Source organism: Saimiri boliviensis, chromosome 9, assembly GCF_048565385.1.
Source record: "Saimiri boliviensis isolate mSaiBol1 chromosome 9, mSaiBol1.pri, whole genome shotgun sequence".
NCBI classification, from domain to species: domain Eukaryota; kingdom Metazoa; phylum Chordata; class Mammalia; order Primates; family Cebidae; genus Saimiri; species Saimiri boliviensis.
The window spans coordinates 83,674,890-83,701,647 of NC_133457.1; the positions used below are offsets into that span (position 1 = coordinate 83,674,890).

The window sequence follows — 26,758 nt, forward strand, 5'->3', positions numbered from 1 at the left end:
TTAAGGGTGGCGTTAGGAATGCCAAAGATCCCAGGCATGTAAGGACTTCAAAAATGTGCTACGGTAGAAAGAATACTAGGCTAGGAAATGAAAGATGGCTTCAATGTGCCTTGTGTTTTCTGAGCTTTGGTTTTTCTCATCAGGAAAAGGAATACTTTGCATGATGAGTAGTTCTACTTATGACTGTAACTGCAGAATTTTCTGTGGAAGTAGCCCTGCTCAACTGGGCTGTCTTATGCCTTTGTTCTGGCTTGGCTTTCTTAGGTCTGGGCCAGCAAAAAGTCACACATGTGTCAATGGGCCTTGGCCTCCTGGGAGTTGGGTAGACGTTACTGGTGTCAAAGATGCCATAGCTTACACCACCCACAATCATGTCAATCAATGAATGAGGTTTTTATTCCCACCTAGGTTGACATTTTCTTTCCCCTACCATGAAGCCTTGCTTCACACCAGCTATTTACGGCATTTGTATCATAAATGAAGGATTCAGGTAACACATTTTATCATGATTTTATTATATACTCTCTTTTCTTGGAGTTTTGCAAAGTAAAATACTGAGTAAGAACCAACTTTATTTTCCCTAAGTTCCACCCTATAGGACCAGGTCATATTAACAATTGCTTGATGCACAATAATCAGTGACTCAATAAATACATTACAAAAATAATGCAGTTTTGTTCTTTGCTTAAAATATAAAAAAAATTAAGATTTCCCAGACTTGACCCCCACCCCCCGCCACCTTTTTTTATATTTATTTACTGGGAATATATTGGTGGAGAAAAAAATTGTTAAAATAGTATTTAAATAGGTGAAATGAGGTCCGGTCTTTTTCCTATTTGTTTTGCTGTTTTTCCTTGGAAAAGTACTACTTCCTGTTTTTATGTCGGAACTTGCTGCAGTCTTCTGAATCTGCTAAGACATGAGCGGAAATTCTACCATTTTGGGGCCGTTTAGTAGAATGACAGTATTATGGTAATATTGATCCTTTATTTTAAAGCCTACTTAAAACCAATCCTCGGCGTTGTCCCTAAAATACCATATTCCCTACTCAGTCTGAGGCAAGAGTGTTTTAGAATCTGAGACTCCAGCAAGGTGCCTCATGACTAAACAACATTTGGTTTAAGGTGGACGCATACGTGTTTTGATATATTTCCGTTGCGTTATGTTTTAAAGAAATCATTGCAAAATTCCCTTTCTCTTCCACTTCCCTAAGTCTCTTTCTCTCTGATCTCTCACAGAAGTGATTAGTTTCACAACTCCAGAGAAAAGGTTACGCTTAAGTCACATTTGTATTAAATAAGTTATATATAAAAACTGCTTATAACGTTTACAAACTCAGTCTCTATCCCCCTTCGCCTCTCTTGGACACTCTGGATCCGGGTGTGAATTGAGTCGCACCCACTGTGGCTTCCAGGTTCTTCTGGCTTCCGAGTTGTCCCCATCCTCCTGCCCACATCGCTCCCCAGGCGCACTTCCAAGGAGCTCTGCAGACGGCGGCGAGGGCGGCTTCCCTGGGCAGTCCCCCGGGCGTGGCGCACGCCCCTAGCGCAATGTATGGGAAATACCCATGTGGTATATACAAATACACACGACCGCGGCTAAGACGGTCTCGGCGCCTGACAGCAGGTCAGCGCAGCTCGTGTGTGCTCCAGAACCAGAGGCGGCGTCCTCCATCTCATCCGTCTGTTTAATACTCCCTGGCCTCTTGGAACTGCCTGATGTAGTCCTCATCCGAAGGGCTCTCTGTGCACTTGTGTCCGTTGTTGGGAGGCCGGGCCTCATTATATCTGCTCCAGTCGCCCTTGCAGATAATCCAGGGCAGGACGTCCACCTTGTAGTGGAGCTCCGCGGAGAACTCGGTGCTGATGAGGTTGGGCGTGCCTGCCCCCTTGCCCCTGGTGATGAGCTGCATGTCGTCACCGTAGCAGCAGTGCTGCGCCGCCAGCGTGGTGCTCTCCAGGGACAGCATGGAGCGGATGCAGTACCGGGCCGTGGGCTTGTAGATCTCCAGCTTCTCCTTGGGACCGCTGGCATCCTTCCATCGGAAGTCCTTGCGCTTGATGCGGTCGAAGACGTTGGCCGCGCTGTAGGCTACCTCAGTGGGGTAGGAGCAGGGGCAGCTGGGCAGGTCATTCATCACCTTGTGCATGTACTTCTTTAAGAAATCGCTTTTGCAGCTCATCCAGCGCTCACAGCTGTCCGTGTCTGGAAAAGGCCAAAAAGAAACCCTCTCACCGCATGCACAGCTGGCCCACAGGAGGGGTTTCAAGGAGCATGTGACGCCAGGCTGCTCCTAGGGCCCACAGGAGAACACTAAAGTCAACAATTCCTTAAAGTCCACGACTCCTCTCCTGGAGCCAGAAACCTCTGCAGCCCCCTGGAACCACCAGAGGGGGATGGCCTTTCTCACCTCCCTTGAATGTGGGAACTTCTTTACTCATAACACTTCCTCTCAACACCCCACTTTATGTTATAAAATTTTCAGACACACAGAAAAGTAAAGAGAATATTCGTATACAATGACTATCCATACTTCATCACCTGGATTTAGCTATCATTATATTTGCTTTATCTTTTAAAAAATTTCGTGGAAATATATAATGTTATCCCTAAATTTTAGTAAGCATCTACAAAAAAGAGGACTATTTTCCTAGATAACCATGACATGATTATCACTCCTAACAAACGTAAGAATTCAGAATTATTTGAATCTCCTCTCTAAATAAGTGATGAGGCCAGGCACAGTGGCTCATGCCTGCAATCCCAGCATTTTGGGAGGCCAAGGCAGGTGGATCACCTGAGGTCAGGAGTTTGAGACCAGCCTGGCCAACATGGTGGAACCCCATCTCTACTAAAATTACAAAATATTAGCCGGGCACTATGGCACATGCCTACAATCCTAGTGAGGCAGGAGAATTGCTTGAACTTGGGAGGCAGAGGTTGCAGTGAGCCGAGATCGTGACACTGCACTCCAGCCTGAGTGACAGAGTGAGACTCTGACAAGAAAAATAATAATAATAATAAAATAGAATAAATAAAAATAAAATAAAATAAATAAATAAGGGTGATGTGATGGAAAAGGCCCCAAAGGAAGATTTATAGGACTCAGTTTTGATTTTGCACCCATGGACTGGTTCCCCCAATCTCTTAACCTTAGGTGTGTAACCATCACTGTCTGCAAGTTCACATGGCAAGGTGCCTCAAAGAGGAAGGGGCCCGGGGCACTTACTTTTAGGGAGCTTAGGATTTTGGTCACAGGCCAGTCACCTGTAGGCCTGGGTCAAAATCTACCCCCAGAGGGGTTGTGTTTGGTTCTTTCAGTATTTAAAAAAAATTGATTAGTTGCCAATATTTAAAAATGAGGTTATTCCAATTATAAATGTGGATTCCTGGCTTTATATGAAAAACCAGAAGACTGATCTATGCTGCTCCTGCATTCTCCTATGGGAGCAACTGACCCTGTGAACAGGTGAATGGTGACCCCTCCGTGGACAGGGCAGAGGTCCCCAGTTCAGCACAACTCCTACTTGATCCTTTCACTCATGGGTGACCTCGTGGTCCCTCAGTCATCCGAGTCCAGGACCTCAGGTTTAGTGAGTCTCAGGTTTAGTGAATGTCTTAGTTTGGGTTACCCTAGACCCTGAGACAAAATGATTCCAGTGAAAATGATTCTTTGGGAGGTGATTCCAGGAAACAGGAAGGGGAGCAGGGGAATGAGACAGAGAAGGGAGAGCAGCTAATACAGGGTGTGGAACAAACAAGTAACCACTGCAAGGAACTGGTTGCTCCCGTTGGGATCTGGGAAACTGCGCATAGAACACGCTTCAGCATTTTCCTATCAGAGACAATGTCAAACTTTACCCAAGCCCTGTGATCCTGGAAAACAGTGAAGTTAGGAGTCCCCCAGCCCTTCTGCATTCTGGAAAACAGCTTACTGCAAAAAAGCCCTTTCCCCAAAAGACTTAGAAAAGACTCATGGATGTCCACTTTGTTCACCTGTGACAAGGCCAGAAGCACAAATTCCCTTTCTTTGCCTAAAAACCTGCTTGTCCTCACTGATTGATCAGGAAAAAAAATGCATCTTTTTTTTTTTTTTTTTTTTTGAGACGGAGTCTCTGTTGCCCAGGCTAGAGTGCAGTGGCATGATCTTGGCTTACTGTAACCTCTGCCGCCGGGGTTCAAGCAACTCTCTTGTCTCAGCCACCAGAGTAGCTGGGATTACAGGCTTGCAAGCGCCTGCAATTGTGCTCGGCTAATTTTTGTATTTTGAGTAGAGATGGGATTTCACTATGTTGGCCAGGCTGGTCTTGAACTCCTGACCTCGTGATCTACCTACCTCGGCCTCCCAAAGTACTGGGATTTCAGGCATGAGCCACCACGCCCAGGTGACAAAATGCATCTTAACCAAACTTTGATTAGGCTTCTCTCCTTCACCTAGGTCCCTGGACTTCGGCCCATCCTTAGCCTAAGCCAGCACAGCCTCTCCTCAAGGGTCGGAAAGAGGCTGGCTTCAGGGTATAGCATTCTTCCATCTACTCTCTGATCATGCAACTCTTTCATCCCACTTGCCCTTATTTACTCCTCTGTAAAAGAAAACGCTCTTTGCCTAACCCCTGAGATGCTTGCAGATCTTACGGTCACAGAGTTCATTCCATTGCAATAATAGGGAGATAACATCCCCCACCTCCCTGTAATCATCCTTTGAATAAAGCCTCTCCTTACTGAGTCCAGATTTGTTTTTATTGATGGGGAGCTGAGTTTTTATGCACTGGCTCCCATTCATCACTGACGGGGCTGCTCCTGGACTTCCAGCTAGCAATGCCCTGTGCATTCACGGGCAGCTGGGCTCTGGGCCAGAGAAAGACCTCAGGCAAAGGCACACAGGGGCTGCCAGTTGGAGGTGCAGGGACATGCTGTGGGTGGAGGGATGTGGGCTGGTCACTGACAGCCCAGTGAGCTGGGGTGGGTAAGATGAGGCAAATCTGTGCTGGAATGTGGGGTGCGTTAAGGGAGGCAAAGGCAAAAAGCCCCAGGAATGTCCAAAAACGCCACCTCATTTCTGGCAGGGCAAGTCAGGGGTGCTTCAAGGAGCATGTGAAACACCAGGCTGTTTCTGAGGAATGTCAAGGTTGTGTGACAGCCACAAGTGTCCTGCTCAGAGCTCCTACAAGGGAACCCGCTGTGGGTGCTTTGCTGACTGGCAGCCTCCAGGTTACACCTTTGGATCTATTGTAATTTTAACATCAAGGCCCTATCCACCCTCTGGCTGCTCTTGGCCAATAACCGAACATGGTAGTGGGCCCACCCGACAAGGGCTCCTCCAACAGGCAACTTTTGCTGGGATTTCCAGTCAGCATGGCTGAGCCTTCCTCTCTTCCTGCACCTCGGTCTGAAAGGTCTCCCTGCTTAGTCCTGCTGCTTTCCTCTTTATCTTTCCTGGGAGTTTTCTCAAAAAATCTCTTGCATGTCTAATCCTATCTTGGTGTCTGGGTCTTAGAGGGCCCTAATGGACACAGACTGCAACAGCATAGATGGAGGAGGGTAAGGGAAGGCTGTCCAGGTAAGCATTCATGGTGCAAACTAAGGTTAGGCAGGAAGAAAACTGCTGGGGATGTCTGGGGCTGGAGCATGACCTATTTAGCTTCATGGGAGCAGAAGGTATAGGAATATAAGATTGCTGGTATCAGATCTTACCAGTTTAGGCTTTTTCAGTTTAGGCTGGTTCAGAAGGCACTGTGGAAGGTTTGTGAGTGATAGTGAGTTACGCACGGAGCTGTGCAGTAAGAAAATGAATTCAGTGCTGATAATAATGGGGAGGGTCCAGGTGAGATACTCTGGGATCAAAAGCAGTCAGAGAGTTAGAGCTGCCAGGCCTTGGTGGCTGGTGAACTTTGGAGTAAAGAGAGGAAGACATCAGAAGTGACTCCAGCTCTGACCCAGGAGCCTGGGAGGCTGGCAGTGTTGTGGGCGGAAATCATACGGTCAGGATGAGGGGCAGCTTGCAAGAGGGCTTTGGGTACTCGTCAGTAAAAGAGGAAGAGAAAAATGGGACATCTCTCATGAACTCAGAAAGTCCTGGCGAAAGACAAGGAGTGTGGGATCACATGCTAAACAGCCTGGGATTGAACTGCAACCCAACTTTCAGGAGCTCTGAGACTTGAGTGAGGTATTTCACCTTGCTGTGCTTCAGTTTTCTTGTCTCTAATTTGGGCATAAAAATAGCATTTCTCTCAAAGCAAAGAGGACTGAGTGGGAGGGAACCTAGAGGGCACACCCAACAGTGTCCAGGTGCTGCCAGCAGGGACAGGCTGTGGCCTCCCCTCTGAGCAGTCACTGAGAAAATGAAAGTTCAATCTTTCTACTCCCCTTGTACCTTAAGTTCAGTCCTTCCATGCAATTTGCACCTTTGCGAGCAGTCCTTCACCAAAGGCTCCTCAGTTACCTAACTTGAGCGTGCCATATTCTTTCCTGCCTGGCCTCTGACTGAGACACCATGTCTACACAGCTCTGGTGGCCTTAGCCACACGCTGGTGTGGCCTTGTGCATCTAGGATGCATTCTGTAAAACAGCTAGAAGCTGCCTGCCTGAAGGGTGTGATAGGAGGCCTGAGAAACTTTCCATCTCAGAAGACTGCCTTTAAGGTTCTACCACTTTATGTCAAAGTCTTGCCTTTAAAGACATTTCTGTTTTTCAACCAAATGCATTGTATTTGCAGACGGCACCTGTTAAATGTAATTTGATCATGTGTATGTGAAGAAATTGGGGGGGTGAGGTGGAGGCCCTAGTGACACTGAATTTCCAAACTGTATCCAGTTTGGCTCATAGACATTTCTGATCAGATTTGTTTTTAAAATAAAATTCCATCAAGCATGAAAAAAATTAAGATATAATTTAGAAAATCAAGATTTCAGGCCTCTCTTAGAAACGCAGAATATCTGGCAATACTGAGTGGGTATTCCAAGGTGGCCACATCACGGCTGATCCCTTTGGACAAAGCTGTTCATTTCGTTGCAGATCCTACCATTCTCTGCTGCCCCCGACACTGTAGCTGTTTCATTTTCTTTTTTTGAGATGGAGTTTCACTCTTGTTGTGCAGCCTGGAGTGCAATGGCACCATCTTGGCTCACTGCAACCTCCACCTCCTGGGTTCAAGTGATTTTCCTGCCTCAGCCTCCTGAGTAGCAGGGATTAAAGGCACCTGCCACCACACCCAGCTAATTTTTGTAGTTTTACTAGAGATGGGGTTTTACCATGTTGGCCAGGCTGGTCTCAAACTCCTGACCTCAGGTGATCCACCCGCCTTGGCCTCCCAAAGTGCTGGGATTACAGGTGTGAGCCACTGTGCCCAGCCACATTTTCTTTTCATCATAGTGCTGGCACCATTTGTTCCCTCCACACTTTCTTATTTTTCTTTCTTTTTATTCTAGACGTGTTCTACTTAGATGCTTACCTGGTCCCAATAGGCATTTGAAGAACATATTTCTTCATCAAATTAGCTCCCAAATAGTTGGGCTATGAAAAAAAAGGACTCAGGACGGCTACATTTTGACTGAGAAGGCAGGGCAGATGTGAAGAGGCTACGTTAAGAACCTTTACGTGGTTAAAAGAAATGGAGGAGAAGGAATTTTACCCTTCTACAATCCTTACATATACAGAGAAGCATATAAAGCTATTTTTAAAAAGTAAGCTTGCACCTTGTGCCTGAAGAGTCACTTTCCATTTTGTTTGGTTCATGCTTATTGCATTTGCTCTAGCATTTTCTACTGGACAAGTAGCAGAATGTACCAAAGATTGATGAAAAATTCTTGCAGGGGTTGGAGGTGCAACATTTTGAGAAAATTCCCTCTTTCCTTTCCTCCCTATCTCTGCTGGAGAACCGGGGGTACCTTTTCTTGATTTTATTGAGGACGCTTAATGAAGCCTGAGTAAGAACAGATTCCATATGGCTTGAGCCCCTGCTATGGGCTTATTCTGTGCTAAGAGGAGAGAGTGGTCCCCTCTGCCTCTGGCTGTGAAGGCTGCGCATACAGCAGAGTGAACACAGAAGCGCTCGGTCCGGTGGTCTGGTGTAGGAGGCACAGGATTGTATTTCTCTCTCTTGAAGTATATTCAGTAAGCAAGACACATGTTGGGAGCACTGGACCCCAGAAAAGGAAAATGAAACATTCACGTGGATCCAAGGACGGCATTGCAAAGGCAAAAGGAATCTCCCAGGCACTAAGTCAATATTTGGATTAAAAAGGAAAAAAAAACCTTCTTACCAACTTCAAACAGTCTGGTGGCATTAAACTCCTCACTTCCCGCAAGCAGACTCACTTCAGTGGCAGCTGTCCTAAAAGTGTCTTCAATTCCTAAACATAGACAAGAGCTCATTTTTCCATCATTATATGGAAAAAGTTATCTCCCCCCCACAATAAAATAATAAATACACCTGAACAAAGCCTTTTTTGTATTCATTACTACTCACGGGCAGAAACTTGCCAACAGAGGAAACAGTAAAAAGCAGGTAGTAGTTAAGAAACTATATTAAAACCCCAGATACCACTGGCAGCATGAAATCAGATCCAAATGTGCCTGAATGAGTCCTTAGGAACTGAGGCCTGGGGATGGGGTTTTGAGCAGTGGGGGACACATGTCAGGATGGGGTCAAGGTGACAAACTAAACCAGAGGCAGTAGAACGTAGTGGTTAATATCTTGTTCTTAATGACTGACTGACTGAGTTCAAATCATTACTAGCCACGTGACCTTGGGGTAGCCAGTTGACTTTTGTGTGCCTCAGTTTTCACATCTGTAAATGGGGAGAACTAATTGCCCTACCTCCTAGAGTTGAAATAATGAAATGAGTTGTATGTAAAGAAAGTACATAGAGCAGTAAGTGGGAAGTGTTAGGTGATAGTTTTTCCTTGAATATTTGTCTAGCTCATTACTAGCCTAGCTCACCGGGGATGCTATAAGGCATAGCCGAGATGCGCTATCTCAGATTCTCGGACACTTAGCATTGTTGATGATGCTTCAGAAAGTAAAAGCTGGGCTTCTCATAATCTGCTCTGAGGAACGGAACCCAGCTCCACTCAAACTTCTTGGCTCACTCAAACTACCACCCCTAACCAAGCTTCCTTTACAAACTGCAATCTGGTACATAGTAAAGCAGTAAGAAGAGGAGGGAGCGCAGCACTGTGGTAACATTTGCTGGTGAGCCTTGGCCTTGCCTGCCGGTTTCCCTGACTTGATTTCTTTTAAGGGGCTCTCTCTGATTTTATGTGAGGCACCTCAAACTTATTTGCAGGGTTGACCTACAGAACAAACTTTCACAGCGTTGTAACTGCCAGGCCAGGGAGACTGTGCCCCATGATTCTTTCCAGGAAAGCTGAGAATCAACAAATAAAACAATGAAAGAGAGCCTGGAAAAGGAAACCCCTCATGTTCCAAAGGAGCCAGAAAAGCTGGAATAGCCAGGAACTGAGAGGCAGAAAGGACGGAAGAAAGGCAAGGACAGACAAGAAAAAAAGGTACGAAGAGGGCTGCTGGCCACCCAGCTCTTCACGGTGACAGAAATCAAGAAGGAAACATTTGTAAATGGAGGCAGAGGGGAGCTTTCCCCTGACAAGATATCTAAATCTACCACCTTGAGTCTGGATGTGAGCTCTGGAAGAGAAAACAACAGACAAGCCCCCAAACCTGGACTTCAAATGCTGTCTGTGTCCACGTGTGGCTGATCCTGACACCCTTCTCTTGGTGAAGAACAAAGAGTTTAATCATTAAGAATATGAACTCTGTAATCAGACTGTCTAGATTCAAATTCCAGTTTGATCACGTGCTGTCTGTGTGACTCTAGGCAAGTTAATCCTCTGTGCCTCAGTTTCTATAGCTGTCAAATGGGCACAATCATAAATACCTATTTCATAGTTACTGTGAAAAATTAAACAAAATAATACCTGTATGGACTTTAGACATTTGCTTGATAGTTAAGTACTCAAAAATCTTCTTCATCATCATCTATTTTATTTTTTCTTCTTCGCCTTTATCTTCTTTTGTCTCACCTTTTTACCTTCATCATCTTCTTTTTCCTTCATATTCTTCTTCTCCCCTTCATTATCCTCTTCCTCCTCCTCCTATCATTATTATTTATTGCTTATTTCTACACATCCAAATCCCACCTGCCAGGCTTCCAACTCAGCTCATTCTCATGAGCAGGGGAAAGTCAGGAAAAGCACTGTAATGGTTACTCTACTGTTTCGAAATCCATCTGCGTGGCTGTCATGGAGCCAGAACCGCCACTTCCTGCATTTCAGCCTCATTTCCTAACTTCCTTCCTCCCTCTTCTCCTCACCTCTTCTCCCCTCCTCCCTTCTCCTCTTCTCCCCTCCTCCCCTCCCCTCCCCCCTCCTCTCCCCTCCCTTCTCCTCTCCTCCTTCTCTCTTCTCCTTTCCTTTTCTTTCCTCCCTTCAACAGAGTCTCGCTCTGTTGCTCAGGCCTCCCTCCCTCCCTCTCTCCCTCCCTCCCTTTCCTTCCTTCCTTCCGTCCTTTGACGGAATCTCACTCTGTCGCTCAGGCTGGAGTGCAGTGCTCCCATGATCTCAGCTCACTGCAACCTCTGCCTCCCAGGGTAAAGCAATTCTTCTGCCTCAGCCTCTTCAGTAGCTGGGATTACAGACCCCCGTCACCACGCCCGGCTAATTTGTGTATTCTTAGTAGAGATGGGGTTTCACCATGTTGGCCAGGCTGGTCTCAAACTCCTGACCTCAAGTGATCTGCCTGCCTCAGCCTCCCAAAGCGCTGGGATTACAGATGTGAGCCACTGTGCCCGGCCATCAGCCCTGTTTTCTAGGGGGCTGTAGAAACATTTGCTTGATAACCAAACATTTTGCTAACATACACATTCATTCCAATCTGATTCTTCCTCCCTCTCCGCAGAAACACCTTTGTGCTTTCATTTCTCCTTTGTTCCAAATGTCTCTGTTTGGAGAACAGAGTGTCTAGAGGTAGAAAAAGGAAGTCTGGGGTGCGGAGATCAGATTTTCTGTCTCTGAAATTGTTTTCAGCTGAAGCCATTTGGAATGTGTGGTTTCTTGAAAGGCTCTAGGTTATTATTTTAGGCTGGTATTCTACCTGGCAATGGGAAATACACCAGGCGTTACTAAGCTTTTCTTGTAAAGGGTCAGAGTGTAAATATTTTAAGTTTTGTGGGTCACATATGGTCTTGGTTGCAGCTGCCTCCTCCCCCTCCTCCTCCGTCCCCACCTCCTCCTTCTTTTCTTCCTCCTTGATTTTCTTTCTTTTCTTCTTCCTCCTCCTTCTCTTCTCTTTCTTCTTCTCTTCACAGCATTTTAAAAATGTATGGGGCCACAAAAGAATAGGTCTCAAGCCAGACCTGGCCATAGTTTGATCACCACTGCACTGCTATAGTCAGTCACAATTACTGTTGACCTTCAATATGACCCCTTACCAAGTATGCAATGAGTTTAGTTTCTGAAGCACTGACAATGTAGTGTAAAGTGAAAGTTAACTACAAACATGCCCCAGGTTGTGCTCCTGGGAGCCTTTGGCAACTCTCCGGTATTACCACCAGTGGGGCTAATGGTGTCTTTTTCCTGTAGAGGGTTGTCAAGCCTCTCATCCTGGCTGCCTCATCAGATCAGACCATGAGTGTCTGCCTTTGTGTGTCTCTTCAAGGCACAACAAATCCCACATCAAAAACCCAGTCTAACCCGAGTCCCTCCTTTAAATTAAATAAGTACAATGTGGCATTGTCTTTTAGGTCACAGCCACTGCAATTGTGGATAAGACTCAGAAAATCCATTCAGCTCATCAATTATCTCCTGACTCACTCTGGTCAGAAGTCTTATTAGAAAAAATAGTTACATCTTTTAAAAAGACAATTTCACCAAGTTTTTAATAATACATTAAAAAGCTTTCCCCCTGAACTTGGAGCTACACACCCAGGTAAACACACCTGGGCAGTTTGGACGGTCACAGGTTCTTGATTCTGTCGCGGTACATGCGTAGCCACAAGACCGGGTCCGTTTCTGGTTGCCATTCCCACAGGTGACGCTGCAGACAGACCAGAGACTCCAGTCACCCTCACCATCTGTGGAATCTGGAAGACAGCCAGGGAGATGGTCATCAGCTTTGCTCCAAAGAATCCCACAATCTCCCTCCCCATCAAGCAGCCTGTCAATTACTCACTTCTATCATTCTTGTTCTTGGAGGGGACTGCTGGAGGGGACCTTTCAGCTGGAGCTAAAAGGCTTATGGCTCCAGGGCTTATTTAGGGATCAGATTTGTGACGGCAAGGAGGTTTTGGGCACTGTGGTGATCTGTACATCCCTAGAAGGTGCCCAGAAAATGCATACAATCGCATAGCATGGGATAATATGCTAGGCAGTTTCCAAAAGGAACCACCATCAATTCCTTCCTTCTCTGCGCTTTTAGCCACTCACTGACATAGAGAGAGAGAGAGAGAGAGAGAGAGAGAGAGAGAGAGAGAGACAGACAGACAGAGAGAGAGAGGAGAACCTATTTGACCTTAAGGCCTAGCAGCTTCTGGCCTTTGCTATGGGGAAGCCAGTCACTGTGAAAGATGCTTATGGGACATCACATGGAAAGAGAGGAGTCACATGAAGGACCACAGAGATGCCACACATGTGAACAAAGCCTTCTCGAGCCTTCTAGCCCTTCCCAGTGGACAACTGAATGCAGCTGGTGCCGCCAGGAGCAGAGTACCTACCCTGTGGCCCTGCCTGAACTGCTGAGCCACAGGATCATGAGAAATCATAAATGGTTCTTGTTTTAAGCCACCGAGTTTGGGATAGTTTGCTACATGCAGCAACAGATTATCGGTATATTAATGGTGAAGCTAAAAATGACCTCAAGGTCATTACTCAACAGCCATCTGGTGATTACCTATTGAGCCCTTTCTATATGTCAGGCATAATTCTAGGTATATGAGATACACCATTAAGTAAAACCTTCAAAGATCCCTGCCCTGGTGGAACTAATGTTTTAGTGAGAAAATAGAAACAATCATCAATAAACACAAAAAAAATAAGTGAATTAGATGGCATGTTAGAAATTGATGAGTGGTGTGCAAAAAGGAAAACTAGGCCAGGAAATAGAGGGGCTTGGGAGAGGTGTGGGAGAGGTTGGTAGCCTACTGATATGGTTTGGTTCTGTGTCCCCACCCAAATCTCATCTTGAATTGTAATTGTCACCATGTGTCAAGGGCAGGACCAGGTGGAGATAACTGAGTCATGGGGGAGTTTCCCTATACTGTTTCTGTGGTAGTAAGTCTCATGAGATCGGATGGTTTTATAAATGGGAGCTTCCCTGCATAAGCTCTCTCTTGCCTGTCGCCATGTAAGACATCCCTTTGTTCCTCTTTTGCCTTCCGCGTGACTGTGAGGCCTCCCTAGCCATGTGGAACTGTGAGTCCATTAAACCTCTTTCCTTTATAAATTACCCAGTCTCAGGTATGTCTTTATGAGCAGTATGAGAACAGACTAATACACCTATCAAACTGACTTCCTCTTATCAAAAGTAAAGTCCTGAAATAGTAGGGTGCCTGGTTCAAGGTCATTGGGTTAACAGAGAGGAAAGCAGGGCTCTAGCACCAAGCCCTTGCTCTCTAAAGCATGATTCTTTCTGCAGCATCTCTGCTCTGCAACAGTTTCTCCTGCTTTACCCAGATCTTCCTATGGCCTTGGGGTCTCTGCCGGTGCCAAGTGTGGAGCTACAAGCATGCCCCTTGCCGGGAGGGAGTGCCCTCTGTTCATAACAGGTCGTGGTGATGGTTATTACATAGGCCTGACAGGAATGTAGTCCACACATGTTTCTACCTGAATTGTGGGCCCGTGCCAGCCTTCCAGGCTGTTGTTTATGTGGTGTTCACTCTGAACGTGCCTCAGGCAAACACAGGGCTGTGGAGCCTCCTCAGTCCACTACGAGAGATTGAAGGAGCTGGATGGTGGGGGATGGATTTCATGATTGCGTCCCCCTCCCTAACTCTGAGTGGAGATCTTGCTCCCACCTGACCTGCCCCCTTTCCCAGGGTCCCATCTATTTTCCTCCCAATCCCCAAAAAAGAATTTTTCTTCTAAGAAATGGTTTTCCAACCGCACATCTAAGCAGATATTTGAAACTAGCGCTCTGTGTCAGGAAATGAGGCTGCCTTCCCTGGTGTTAGCTTCTTCCATCTCTACCACCTCATTAGGTGTCACACAGTAGGACTGGAGAGACAAGTTGCTTCTGGACAGAGAAACCACTGAGGTAGGGGCAGTCGCTGCTCCCACTGAGAACTTTGCAGTCTGGTATCTCTCAGTCACTGCCCCAAGAGCACCAGAGTGGTGCCGGGAACAAGCACACAGTTGCACGCTTGTCAGAGAAGCATCCAGGTACAGCAGGTCACACACACATGAGCGTGCCCCCAGTCATATCCTGCACACATTGCTCAGGCCAGATTTTGTTAAAGGGAATAACAGCTAAAAAAAAAGGTAAAAGTGGCCGGGCGCGGTGGCTCAAGCCTATAATCCCAGCACTTTGGGAGGCCGAGGCGGATGGATCACAAGGTCGAGAGATCGAGACCAACCTGGTCAACATGGTGAAACCCCATCTCTACTAAACATACAAAAAAATTAGCTGGGCATGGTGGTGCGTGCCTATAATCCCAGCTACTCAGGAGGCTGAGGCAGGAGAATTGCTTGAACCCAGGAGGCAGAGGTTGCGGTGAGCCGAGATCGCGCCATTGCACTCCAGCCTGGGTAACAAGAGCAAAACTCCGTCTCAAAAAAGAAAAAAAAAAAAAAAGGTAAAAGTAAAGATTATAATGTTTTTATACTTATAAAAAGGGGGAAATGAGTAAGTCAGAAGAAATCTTATTAAATCTCTTAGGTAGAGTTCCCATCACCTGTGCAGTGGGTACCAGCATAAGACACAACCCAAGGAAGGACGCCAAGAGGTATCCTTGGTTTTGCAAAAGCAAAGGGACCTCCACTATCCAGAAATCTCATGCAGCCTGGCCTCTCCACTATCACAACGTAGAGAGCAAATTTGAAGAGGCATCATCCCTGAACTTTGAGATTTCAGCATTAAACTCATTGTAAGACTTGCATTGGAATCCCTGCATGAGGTGATTTCCTGTTATAGTCTCTTGGATCTAAATTATGAAATATTAATATTGTGCCAGGTTATGTTAAAAAATCACGCCTATAATTCCTCTTTCCAAAGCCACCCCCTTGGCTATTTACCTCTCAGACTGATTCCAGACAGGCCACATGACTTGCTTTGGCCAATGGGATAATAGCAAATAGGATGCCAGCTGGGGTATACAAAGGATCCACGCATTCCCTCTTGCTGCATGGAACTCATCCACCAAGTGTGAAGGGCCCAGGCTGGCCTCCTGGAGGGGGAGGGACCAATGGAGAGAGGCCCCAGCCATCTCAACACAGCATCTACACAGCTGGGCACCTTTCACTGTGAGTGAGGCCAGCCTAGACCATCCAGCCCAGACCATTCAGCCCCAGCCAAGCCAGCTCAGACCAGAAGAGTCCAGACAACCCATGGATTCATGAGAAAGAGAGATAACTCTTTCACTCCTTTAATTTTGCGGGTGGCTTTTTTTTCCTTCTTTTTTTTTTTGTAGCTGTTCTGGGGTTTCACTCTGTTACCTAGGCTGGAGTGCAGAGGCATCATCATGGCTTACTGCAGCCTTGAACTCCTGGGGTCAAGGAATCCTCCTACCTCAGTCACCTGAGTAGCTGGGATTACAGGCATGTGCCAACATGCCTGGCCAAGTTCTTTAGAAAAATTTTGTAGAGACGAGGTTTCACTATGTTGCCCAGGCTAGCCTTGAAATCCTGGCCTCAGGCAATCCTCCTGCCTTGGCCTCCTAAAGTACTGGGATTACAGACATGTGTCACCATGCTGGCTTGGAGGTGGTTTTCTAAGCAGCAAAAGCTAACTCTTACAAATACCCCATAAAATCCTCCCTAAAATATGCTCTCTAGATAGCTACCAGACTCTGAAGCCATCAGGGATTTATTATTGCAGTACGTGGCTTTCTCCATGTCTTTATTTTAAATACCCACAAAGCCATTTTATTTCCAAACATTTTTTTCATACGAGTCCCCCGAAGTTAGGCATAGAACTTGCCATGTGGTGAATTATTCCTATTGAGGCTGGCAATGAAGTGAAACTACCTCCTAGGAAGAAGTGTGTATGTGTATGTGAGCTCACTCCCCTGAAGCTCTCTCAGCACACAGGCCCACATCAATGTCTCAGCAAAGACCCTCCTCTTGAGGATTTCTATTTGTTTAATGTCTTCAAAGAACAGAAGGGAATTTCTGATGAGTATAAATCATTGAGGACAGTGTTCCTTTTGCTGTATTCAGACAAGCCTGTTCTTAGTTGCTCACCTACCATGGACCACTGCTCAGAGCAGAAAATGAATGTGAGTAGCTTAACTGCAAGGATAATGACAACAGCAGGAAAATACTGTTCCTGGGAGCATTTTTTATATGGTGCTTTGACAGAGCATGGCCATGACATCAAATAACTCAAAGAGGAGATAAAAATAGCCCCAGTGCAGCGGGCTGAGAGCTGGGTTTCACGGATGCTCCTAGTGTTTTAAAGTCGTCCTTCCATAGTTTCGGGCACTAGAGTTCTGTGGGCCAGTGATACTGGTGGGGCAACTGAAGTGACTTGGGTCTTGACTTGGCCACTAGCAAACCTGCACCATTAATCCTAGATGACAGTGCCTACTGACTACTGAGGGCTAGCTTTAATCAGCTGCCCTGTCTATTTACTGACTTAACTCCCACAATAACCCTGTGAGGTAGGAGGAAACATCCTCTTTTTATGGACAAGGAGACTGAGGCTCAGAGAGGTTAAGGTACTTGCTTAAGGTCACACAGCCCAAACTTGGCAGAGCTGGAATTAGATCTGACATCTGTCTGTTCTCACCACATCCTGTTCCCTAGCTTGGTATTCTAGCAGCTTTGATTCTGGACCAAATTGCTCTGTCTTTAAGATACCCACTTATGTGGCCATAATGCGACTTTACAAAGAAAAACCTCTGAAAAAAAAATCACTGTGAAATTTTCTCTTAAAATAGGATCACGACCAGTTAGAGAATTTTAAAGAACTGAGTCGTAACCCAAGTAACAATAAGCAGTACCTATGTAATTTCATTATGTGAGCTTCTCTAAACAATTGTGGAAATGGTACACTACTGTTAGACAAAAAAATATTTATCTGGAACTCTCTCTTTGCCCTGGATACCCCAAGTATCTACACAGAAGGGATTTAAAATGCAGCATCTCAAACACATACTTTGCACAGTTGAGCTGATTCAGGGTATCATCACATCTGTGTTTTCATCATCACAAGGTATGTCTGTTCTCTGTTGAGTATTTTGTAATTCATTCTACAGATGCCATTGTATCCTATTTATTTCATATAGGATTTTTAGAAATACTCCTTGCTGACAAATATTAGAAAATTCTACCTTCAAAACTCTGAGATCTACCTCCTCCACAAAGGCCAGCTCCTGTGGCCATTTTAGCCTGTCTCAGACAAGGCTGTAAGCCCCGAGATACTGTGACTTGCCCTGCTTTGCTGTTGCATGAACCTCCACTTCCTGGGTGATGGGTTCTCTCTCTGTTTCCTCCACAATAACACCCAATATAGAGATAAATATGTAGAAATTGCTCAACGTTTCCTGTTGACTGAAATAAAAGTGGGCCTGTGGGATAAAAATCCCAGCACTTTGGGAGGCTGAGGTGAGAGGATCGCTTGAGCCCTGGAGTTGGAGGCTGCAGTGAGCTATGATCACACCACTGTACTCCAGCCTGGGTGAGACCCTGTGTCTTTAAATAAATAAATAAATAAAAATAAATAAATAGAAAGAAAAAGGGGAATCTCTTTATCTGATGCTGTATGGAATTCTGGAAATCACACGTTCTTTGTAGGCTATCATGAAAAGCAATGATCACTCTTTCATTCATTCCGCCAAATGCCACTGAGCACCTACAATGGGCTTAGAGTTTTGCTGCTAAAAGTGTAGTCAGAGGAAGGACAGTCTCAGCTTCACTCAAGCTTTTGCCCTTTTATTATACCTACTGCATTGAAGGTGCATTTTAACAAGCCTCTGGGGTTATCTATGTGCACATGAGACTCTGAGAAGCACTGCTTTAGAGGTACTGTACATAACATGACTTTATAAAGCAGCAATCTCTATGTCCAGTCTAATCATGGGGAAGATACTAGAAGGTACTTTGAAACAATACAAGATGGGAACTTCCCCATGACCCTGGCATACTGTGAGCTCCTGGTGCGGGAGCAAAATGGTACTCCAAATCTAGGAGGCTAGGGGTGAGGGTTGCTGAGGTAGCCACAGTAACTGCCCCAGGAGAAGCAAATTCTAGGCTCAAGATGGAAATAGAGGGGGTATTCTGAATGCTCATAAATTCAGCAAACTGTACTCTGTAAAGTTCAGATGAAAAAGTTGTTTCTAGTGGTGGTCTTCAAACTTCAGTGTGCATGAGAATGATCTGGTGACCTTGACTGAAAAAGGGTAGAAATAAAGATGCAAACAACAGACTCCAGGTCTCACTCCTAGACTCTCTCATTCAGGAGATGGAGACAGTGGCCTTCATCCTGGGCTGCACACTAAAGTCATCCTTGGAGCCTTAAAAGACAATGATGCCTGGGACCCATACCCAGAGATCCCAATTCAGTTGGTCTGGAGAGAGATCTAGGCATCAGGATTTCAAAAAATTCCCCAAGTGAGTATAACGAGTAACCAAGGTGGAGAACCATTCATTTCAAACAGAGGTGCCCAATGCAGCAGAGTGCCTGGGGGGCATGTTCAAACAGATTTATGGGTCCTACTCCAGAGTGTCTCACTCAGTAGGTCTGGAGTCAGACTTGAAACATACGCATTTCTAGCTTGTTTCCACGTGATGCTAGTGGTGCTGGTTCTGGAGGCCACACTTTGAGGACTATTGGTATGTAGGGAAGGGGTTGGGGCCCAGGATTGGCATTTTTAAACATGCAGCTGAAGGATTCTGATGTCAGATGTCTGGGCTGTACTCTTAGAAACAATATTCTGTACGGGCTGGGCAAACAGCTGAAGCCACCAACCCTGTGCAATCTCAGGCTGGCATCAAGCAATCCTCTGTGCTTCTCTCATCAATGGCACTCATCTTTTCCTCCCATTCCTATCTTCCAACCTAAGCACTCATTTCTAGATCCTTCTACTGTCCTAAGGGGTAAGCTACTGTTTTCCCCCAGAAAGGCAGAATTGTATAGTAGTCAAGAGGACAGACCCTGGATCCAGACTGCCTGCGGTGAGCCTCAGGTCTTGGCCCTCCAGATCTAGTTGCTTAACTTTTCCATCTGTAAAGTGGAGTGTCTGCCTCAGAGAGTTGAATAAATGAAATAATATATGTGAAATGCCATGAACAGGGACTAGTGCATAGTAAGTACTATTTAAATGTTGGCTAATATCCCAAGTCCTTCCTCCTGGAACGCAGATAACTTGACTTCCTCTGGGAAAGGTGAAGGTTTCATGAGCCCCCTTGCTGGAAGGGATGTAGAATTCCCTTTCTGTTCCCTTAGCACTTGATGCATGTCTCCACCATGGCACTATTTTGCTCTATTGGTTAATTTTCTCTTGGTCCACAGATGGGTGAGATCTATTTTGGGGACAAACCATGCCTTCCTTATTTTTGTACCCAATATATTGTTGGACACAACACTTGCTCTTAATAAATGTTGGCTGAACAACTGGTGATGTAGCAAAAAATATTTTTGTCTTGCTGTTTTGCAAGTTGCTTAGAATTCTCTATTAATGAGAAGAAATGACTCTCTAATATACAATCGGTCTTTCTGTTGAAAAATGCAAATGGTAGGAGACAAGCTATCCTCCTCATATACTGCTCACTCCAAGTCCACTGATGGTGAAGCCACAAGAACATCATGATGATGGGTGCACTTGTAAGACATTAAACATTCTTATAACAAACTGCTTGATTCCCCACTAAGTCTGGCCAGATGCTTGCTAAATTGGTGTCCTCTTTTTCTTGGACATACATAGAATACATTTCCTAGCCTCCCTTGCACTGAAGTGGGGCCATATGACCAGGTCTTCCCAATGGAATTTCAATAGATCTGATGTGTGTCACCTCTAGGCTGAGGGCCTTAAGAGTGTGTGTTCCTTCTCCAGGCTCCCTTTCTTTCCCTGGATGCCAGCTGGACACAGAACATCCAGAGGATAACTCTCAGGCCCTAACAGTTGGTGGAGCTCCAAAATGGGAGGAGGCTGGATCCCTGAATGACTGAGTGGAGCTGAGTTCTCCTACCCTGTCTCCCATCCCAACTCAAGTGAGAAATGAACTTTTATTATTTTAACTCACTGAATTTGGAAGGTGTTACCTCACCTATCCTACTCCAAAAACAGGAATCCAGAAGTCCCAACTTGGAGTTTTAAAATTTATTGGGGGAGGGCTTACTTTAAAAACCTGGGACACACATGTTCGTGTGAATTCTCAAGGACTACTTCACTGTCAATATTAAACACGACACAGTTGCCTGATCAAAGGAAGCTACCGTACACATCTCTTTTACTATCTTGATTTTCAGTATGAATTTTTACAGTAAAAATACAAGGAAGTTAATTGGACAATTTCTTCATTTTTAGAAATAAAACTAAAATTTGAGGGGTGGGGGAGGCAGAAAGAACCCCAAAGACCCTAAAAAATTCTCTCCTAGGGTAATTGGTATAGTGATTATGATTTGATTTAAAATTATAGTATTTCCAGAAAAATGTGGCTGGTGGTACCTCCCTGGGGCTTCTGCAGAACAGAGCCTTTGTGAGGTATGCCTCACAGAAGACCAAAAGCCACACGCTGTAAGCAGGGTTTTTGCTTGGCTCCATGTCCAAGGCATCATCCTCATTTATTCTCCCCATCAATTTTATATTACTGGGTAGTAAACTCACCATATTCTGGTTGCTCTTTGGTTTCAAAAGTCCGGTGGCCTGGGGCCGTATGGTCCCACCCCCTGGGGGTGTTGAGGAAGTTGCCGTCGTCTGAGGTACTGTCATACTTGTAGTCCTGGTCCCCGCTGTTTGCCCTGGCCAATGACAGGGACCTCTGCCACCAGGCCCGCCAGTCGGGGGATGGGACTGACCAGCTGGGCTTATTCTCCGGATGCTGATCTTTATCTGCTTCGGAGTCAGGACCGTCGACCACCTCTATGGTGACCTGAAGAATTCAGAACAGGCCAGGGTCAATGTGGAGTCAACAGTCTCCGAGCTACGTGACCCTTGGAAGAAAGTCTGAGAGGGCCAAGGGAAATGACGGACACATCCCTTGTGAAGGAAAGCTAGGGGTGATACATGATGCAAAACCTTCAGGGATGGCCCACAGGAATTCCACGACTAGATGGAACATGTCCTTGGGTTGGGTGGGGAAAATTCATCACTGGAGTTCCTGATTTACCGATGACTAAAAACTTAATAGCTGGAAACGACGACTGTTGGACTGCTATGTGGGTCAGTAATTTGAGTAGAGTGAAGCCTGGAGTGTTTGTTTCTCCTCCATGTGGTATTGAGAAGCCTTTCATTCAGGAAATAAACATGTACTATATTTGTTCCTTAAGTGATTCTAGAATAATCATATAATAAAACGTAACATTTATGAACATGATCTGTGTACCAGGCACTGCACTAAATGCTCCACCTATATTATTTAACTCTCGTAAAGACCTCCCATTCGTGTTTGTGTGTGCAACATTTCCCATTGAGAGGCGTGGAGTCCATTTCCCCTCCCTGGAAATCTACACGGGTCATGTGATTCACTCTGTCCAGCAGAATGGGTAGGAGTAGAATAGTGACAGGTCTGAACAGAGATCTTACAGCTTTCATTTTCATTATCTTGGAATGTTCTAGGCGCTGTGTGAGGGAGCCTAGCCTAGACCATTGGGTGTATAGAGACAATGTAAAGAGAGAGGCTGCATGGAGGAGAACCAAGGTCCCTTGGCCCACACCCAGCTCTGAGGCCTCAGTCATGTGAGTAGGGCCATCTTGGATCTTCCAGCCTCTATTGGGTCACTCTAGCCAACACCCCATGGAGCAGTGATAAGCTCTCCCACCTGAGTCCTAGTCAAATTCCTGACCCACAGCAATCCCGTGATCATTGTCTCAAACTATTAAGTTTTGAGATGATTGCCAGATAACTTTTACAGCCAGGGAAAGCTGGTGCATGGAGACATCAACAACTTGCCTAAGGTCACAGAGCCAGTAAGCGGCAGACATGGGGAGTCTGGTTCTAGAGCCTATGCACTTCCTAACTTTGCCACACTGTCTCTCAAAAAGTAAGTCACAGAGCTACTGTCCCCTCATGAGATCAAAGAAACAACAAGGTCACAGGTACAGGTGGGGGCTGGTTGCTTCAGGGTATATAGAAACATGAGCACAAGCTCCTCAAAACCAGGATTTCCCAGCTACAATTTTCTTTCATCCCATGGTTCATCACTAGCCTGTACACTCCTCAACCAACCTGTAGGGTCAGAGTAGACAGTCCTGGAGCCAAGGCTAGAACTTGTTCTCAGATTTACGAAAGTATTTTGAAGTCTGTCACGGGGCTGGAAGAATAAAGTTTCTTGGCTCCAAGAGACAATCAACGTAGAGAGACTTGTTTAAAAAATATAATAAAAGATGCACTGGGTTCCTTTGGCCATCACACAGCTCTTGCAACACCCCCTGGATGAGTTATGTGCAAATGAATCAGAAACACGCGTTCCAAGTAATCAACCCAAGATGTACTGGGCAGATGCATTTCCAGTTTTGCCCTAACCTGACATCCGAGAGAGTTGCTGAGATGCCCTGCCAAATCACACTGGGGTGTGACCATCCCTGAGACGAACAGCCCCTTCCTTTTGTGTTAGGAATGGCGAGGTTTGAATTCTGCTCACTTCAAAGGATGCTGCCCAGCCAGTGGGCCTGGGATGTGGTTTTATGGGGTCTGGACACATGGTCAAGAGGGTGACTTTTAACCCCAGAGTCTACTCAGGCTGCAGCAGGCCAAGTGCACCTTTCTCCTCTGTCGTGGGACACCTAGAAGGGCCAGGCCACCACCCTTAGAACCTGCAGTCTTGTAGGCATCTCTTGCATATTTGGAAATAATTGTAGAGCTGTTTAGTAATCCCAAAAGTAAAAAAAAAAAAAAAAAAAAGGAAACAAAAGCGAAGGAATACATCATACATCTTCTATCACTGCTATTTGTTAGAATGAATGGCTGCCGGAGAGTAATGGTAACTGGGACCCACACAGAAGCTTAGGAAGACAAGTGGACAAGGAGCACACAGCCAGGTGGAGCCAAGCCAAGCTGGGCAGTGGCAGGGCGATACTGAGCCTTTGGAGACATAACCTTTCTTCTCTGCAGCCCCGTCTCCCTCTGCCTGGAGACGGAACAACTGAGCTGCAAGGCTATTAAGGGTCTTGGAGGGGAGAGGCTGCCAAGAGCCAGGCAAGCCTGCAATTATGGTAATGAAATCAGTCTCTGGGTAGGAGATAAGAGGGAATGCACCCAACACTTTTGGTATTCCATTTGTATTCAGACTGGAGTCAAAGGGATTGCTTAAACAAAACGTGCCCTGCAATTTCTCCAAGCTGGGAATAAAAACAATTTCATGTTTCAAGCTATTACCGTCAATACGATTTTTTTTTTTTTGTTTCTCCGAACTGCTGCTCAGATCCAAACAAAATAGATTTGTTGCCTGGCCAGGCGATGAGTAGCAAAATACAAATTTAGTCCAAAAGCTGTATCGACGACTAAATCTCAACACTTAGAGGCTTATTTTTCCCTTTAATTGCTAGCCACTGCCTCAACTGAATTAAAACAAAAACAAACATAAAACAAACAACTCTCGGGATCCACCCTTCCCTACAGTTAACAAAGTAAAAACCTCATGCTGATATCGAAAGAAGAAATCTAATCTTGAACCTGAGGTTTCATAGGCATCCAATTAAAAAGACTTAATGAGTGTGATCAATGACTTCTCCAATGGCGAGGGCTCATTTGATGTTTCCTATCGCTCTCATTTTATTACATATTTTTTAGCATCAAAGAATCCTTTGATAAAGATGTCTTGAACAATGATCAGTGTGATGAACGGCAGATGTGGGAGTGAGCACAGATTTCCAAACTGACAAAGACTCTAGATCTTACCATCCTTTCTCATTCTTAATACAAAGCGTCTTAGTATATTTTTTTCTTCTGGACTTTTCCACACTCAAGTCATGATGATAAAAGAATGCCTCAAGTTCAGTTCCTGGCAGAATCTCCCCAGCTCCAAGAAAGAGAGTCCAAAACAAGTGCCAATTTGGAAAATTCTGTTTAAAATCAGGAAATGAGGAAAAGATCCAATGTACCTTGATCAGCTTTCCTTCTCTTGAAAATTAATACATCGATTAGAAACAAACTCTTGATTCTTGCTCAGAAATGCACTTCCCATAGGGAAACCAATACCATTCTCAGCCTAGCTGATAATAAACGAATGTCACTGAGAATACAGAGGCCATGCTCTTCAAACTCAGGAAAAATTTCTTGCTTGTTAGTCCTCTAAGCCTTGTGATCTGTGGAAATTGGTAGGAGTGGGCAGGTATTTTCCAGAGAGGAAAACGATTTCCTTGGGAGCACAGAGGACATGTCTCCAACAAGGGTTTTAAATCCAGATCATTCCACCCCTTCTTCCTCGACAGCTGCCATGGAAAGAACACGAAATGGACTGGGAAGATATCTAATTCCCTCTTCTCAGAGCCGCTGATGCTGTAAGAACAATGGTGGCAGCCCCAGCTAACTGTGGTTACTGCTTTGAGACTTGCAGAATGCCAGTCCAGGCACTACTGTCCATCTACACAACTTAGACCCAATTTTCAGGCACAGAAACTGGCTTGGAGAATTTAAGGCCCCAAGGTAAACAGCAAGTAAGGTATAGTACCGATCTCAGAACCAGTTCTGATTCCCAGTTATTTTTATATACATTTCCTCTGTCTTCTTCATCTCCAATATCATCACCAACCAGCATCTATCAGTTCTGGGAAGCTTATCCTATATAGGGCCCTGTGCTAAGCACTTCATATGGATAACTTCATTGAATCCTCATAATCATACTTATATGCAGTATTATACTACACAGCTACTTATAGGTAGTATCGTCATTCCAATTTTATAGACAAGGACACTGAGGCACAGAGAAGCCCAATAACATGCATGGGGCTACAGAGGTCAAGGCTGACTGACTAAACGGCAGTACGTGATCCTAAACACAAGTCGATCGGCCTCCATATATTGACAGCAGTACCCCGTGAGAATCTGAGCTGAACAGGCTTGCCTCTATAGGGGCATGGGTTCACATCTTGGGTAGAAATGTCTTGATTCCTATCTAGCCAGACTTGTCATTCTTCTAAAGGTATATTAGAGAAAAAGGGAAAGGGGAAATCAAAAGTAGAAGCTCGTACAACGGTAGCCCTAGTGAACACCTCTGATTGTATCTTGTGGCACTCAAGAGGGCTATGGCCATGTTAAGAAGCCTGTGCAAGGAAAAAAAGGCTTATTTTAAAGTTCCTCTTAATGGGAGAAAAGAAATAAGTATATTGGTTGAAATGAATACTAATATCAGTTTGATCCAAAAAAGAGAATATTTGGCTGTGAATAGCTAGTGTCATAACGAACTGATACAGTCAGCCCCAATAATGGATTTATTGCAGAGATTTTTGCCTCTGCTATCTGACTATCAGCTGTAGACTGAAAACCCAGCAAAGCTGAAGTCTAACTTGTTTTGGGGGATTTACATTCTTTCCTGAATGATTTTTGTTTTCAATAAAACCCAACCTCTTACATTGTTTTAAATTTCATATGGAGATTCAGTTTAGGAGTTTGAGGACATTTCTATTTTGTGCATTTTTTTCCCCTCCTCATTTCCACAGCTTGAAGCCAGTCTTAAAATAGGAATGTCTGATTCACTTGGGACAGAGGCTGCCTGACTTCTGGGAGTTAAAACGCTCTACAGAAGCAGATGTTGGGGCTTTTATTAGGATTTCCTACTCTGAAAGTCTAGAGGCCCAGGAGGGACGTGATCTCTTGCATGGGCTTAGCAATGGCACTTCAGAAAGGTGCAGGCTGTTTCCTTAGCCCTGGAGCGTGGGAAACACTTTCAGAGCCTGAAGGGGTGGGGTGGTGCGGAGGGTGGGTATCAAGTTCCCATTCAGCTCCCAGGCTCCAGCTAGGGAGAATCGGGTGGGGGCCAAGGCAGGTTGCCAGGGGAAGGGGCAGATGAGGCCAGAAGCCCTGGCAGCAGAAGCCGACCCTCTGAAGGGCTCCTCACCTGACTTCACTCTGCTACCCAGGGAGAGGGAATGCTTTGACGGGGCCCGCAGGGACCAGCAGGGCTGTCTGCTGGGCTGAATCCACCCTGTGTCAAACCAGTGGATTTCAACAAAAGAACAGTGCTTTGAGGAAGGGGTGAGGGCTACTAACACTGAAACCATCACCTCCTTGTAGAAAGTACCTCATGTTTTAAAGGACCACCAGGGAACTGGTTTACACAAGTGCAGTGGTGCATGGGGCTGCAGAGGCCAGTGCTGTGGAGTGTGGGTGTGTATGTGTGTGTGCACGTGTGCGCGCACACACACACATACAAGTACACATCGACAGAAGCCTGGGGCTCCCAGGGGTAGCAGCTGTTTTATTCTTTCTT

The 26,758-nt window shown here is 45.5% G+C and overlaps 1 protein-coding gene across 1 annotated transcript in view; it reads right to left on the minus strand.

The window, feature by feature from the left end:
- Positions 1 to 494: 494 nt before the first annotated feature.
- The window catches only part of ISM1 (isthmin 1), an 82,626-nt gene continuing 56,362 nt past the window's right edge, over positions 495 to 26,758 (minus strand). The window contains exons 3-6 of the mRNA XM_039479818.2: positions 20,997 to 21,261; positions 11,955 to 12,098; positions 8,262 to 8,351; positions 495 to 2,205 (exon numbers count right to left, since the gene is read on the minus strand). Of these exons, the coding sequence (XP_039335752.1) occupies positions 1,688 to 2,205; positions 8,262 to 8,351; positions 11,955 to 12,098; positions 20,997 to 21,261 (1,017 nt within the window). The 3' untranslated portion in view covers positions 495 to 1,687. The remainder of the gene's footprint in view (positions 2,206 to 8,261; positions 8,352 to 11,954; positions 12,099 to 20,996; positions 21,262 to 26,758) is intronic.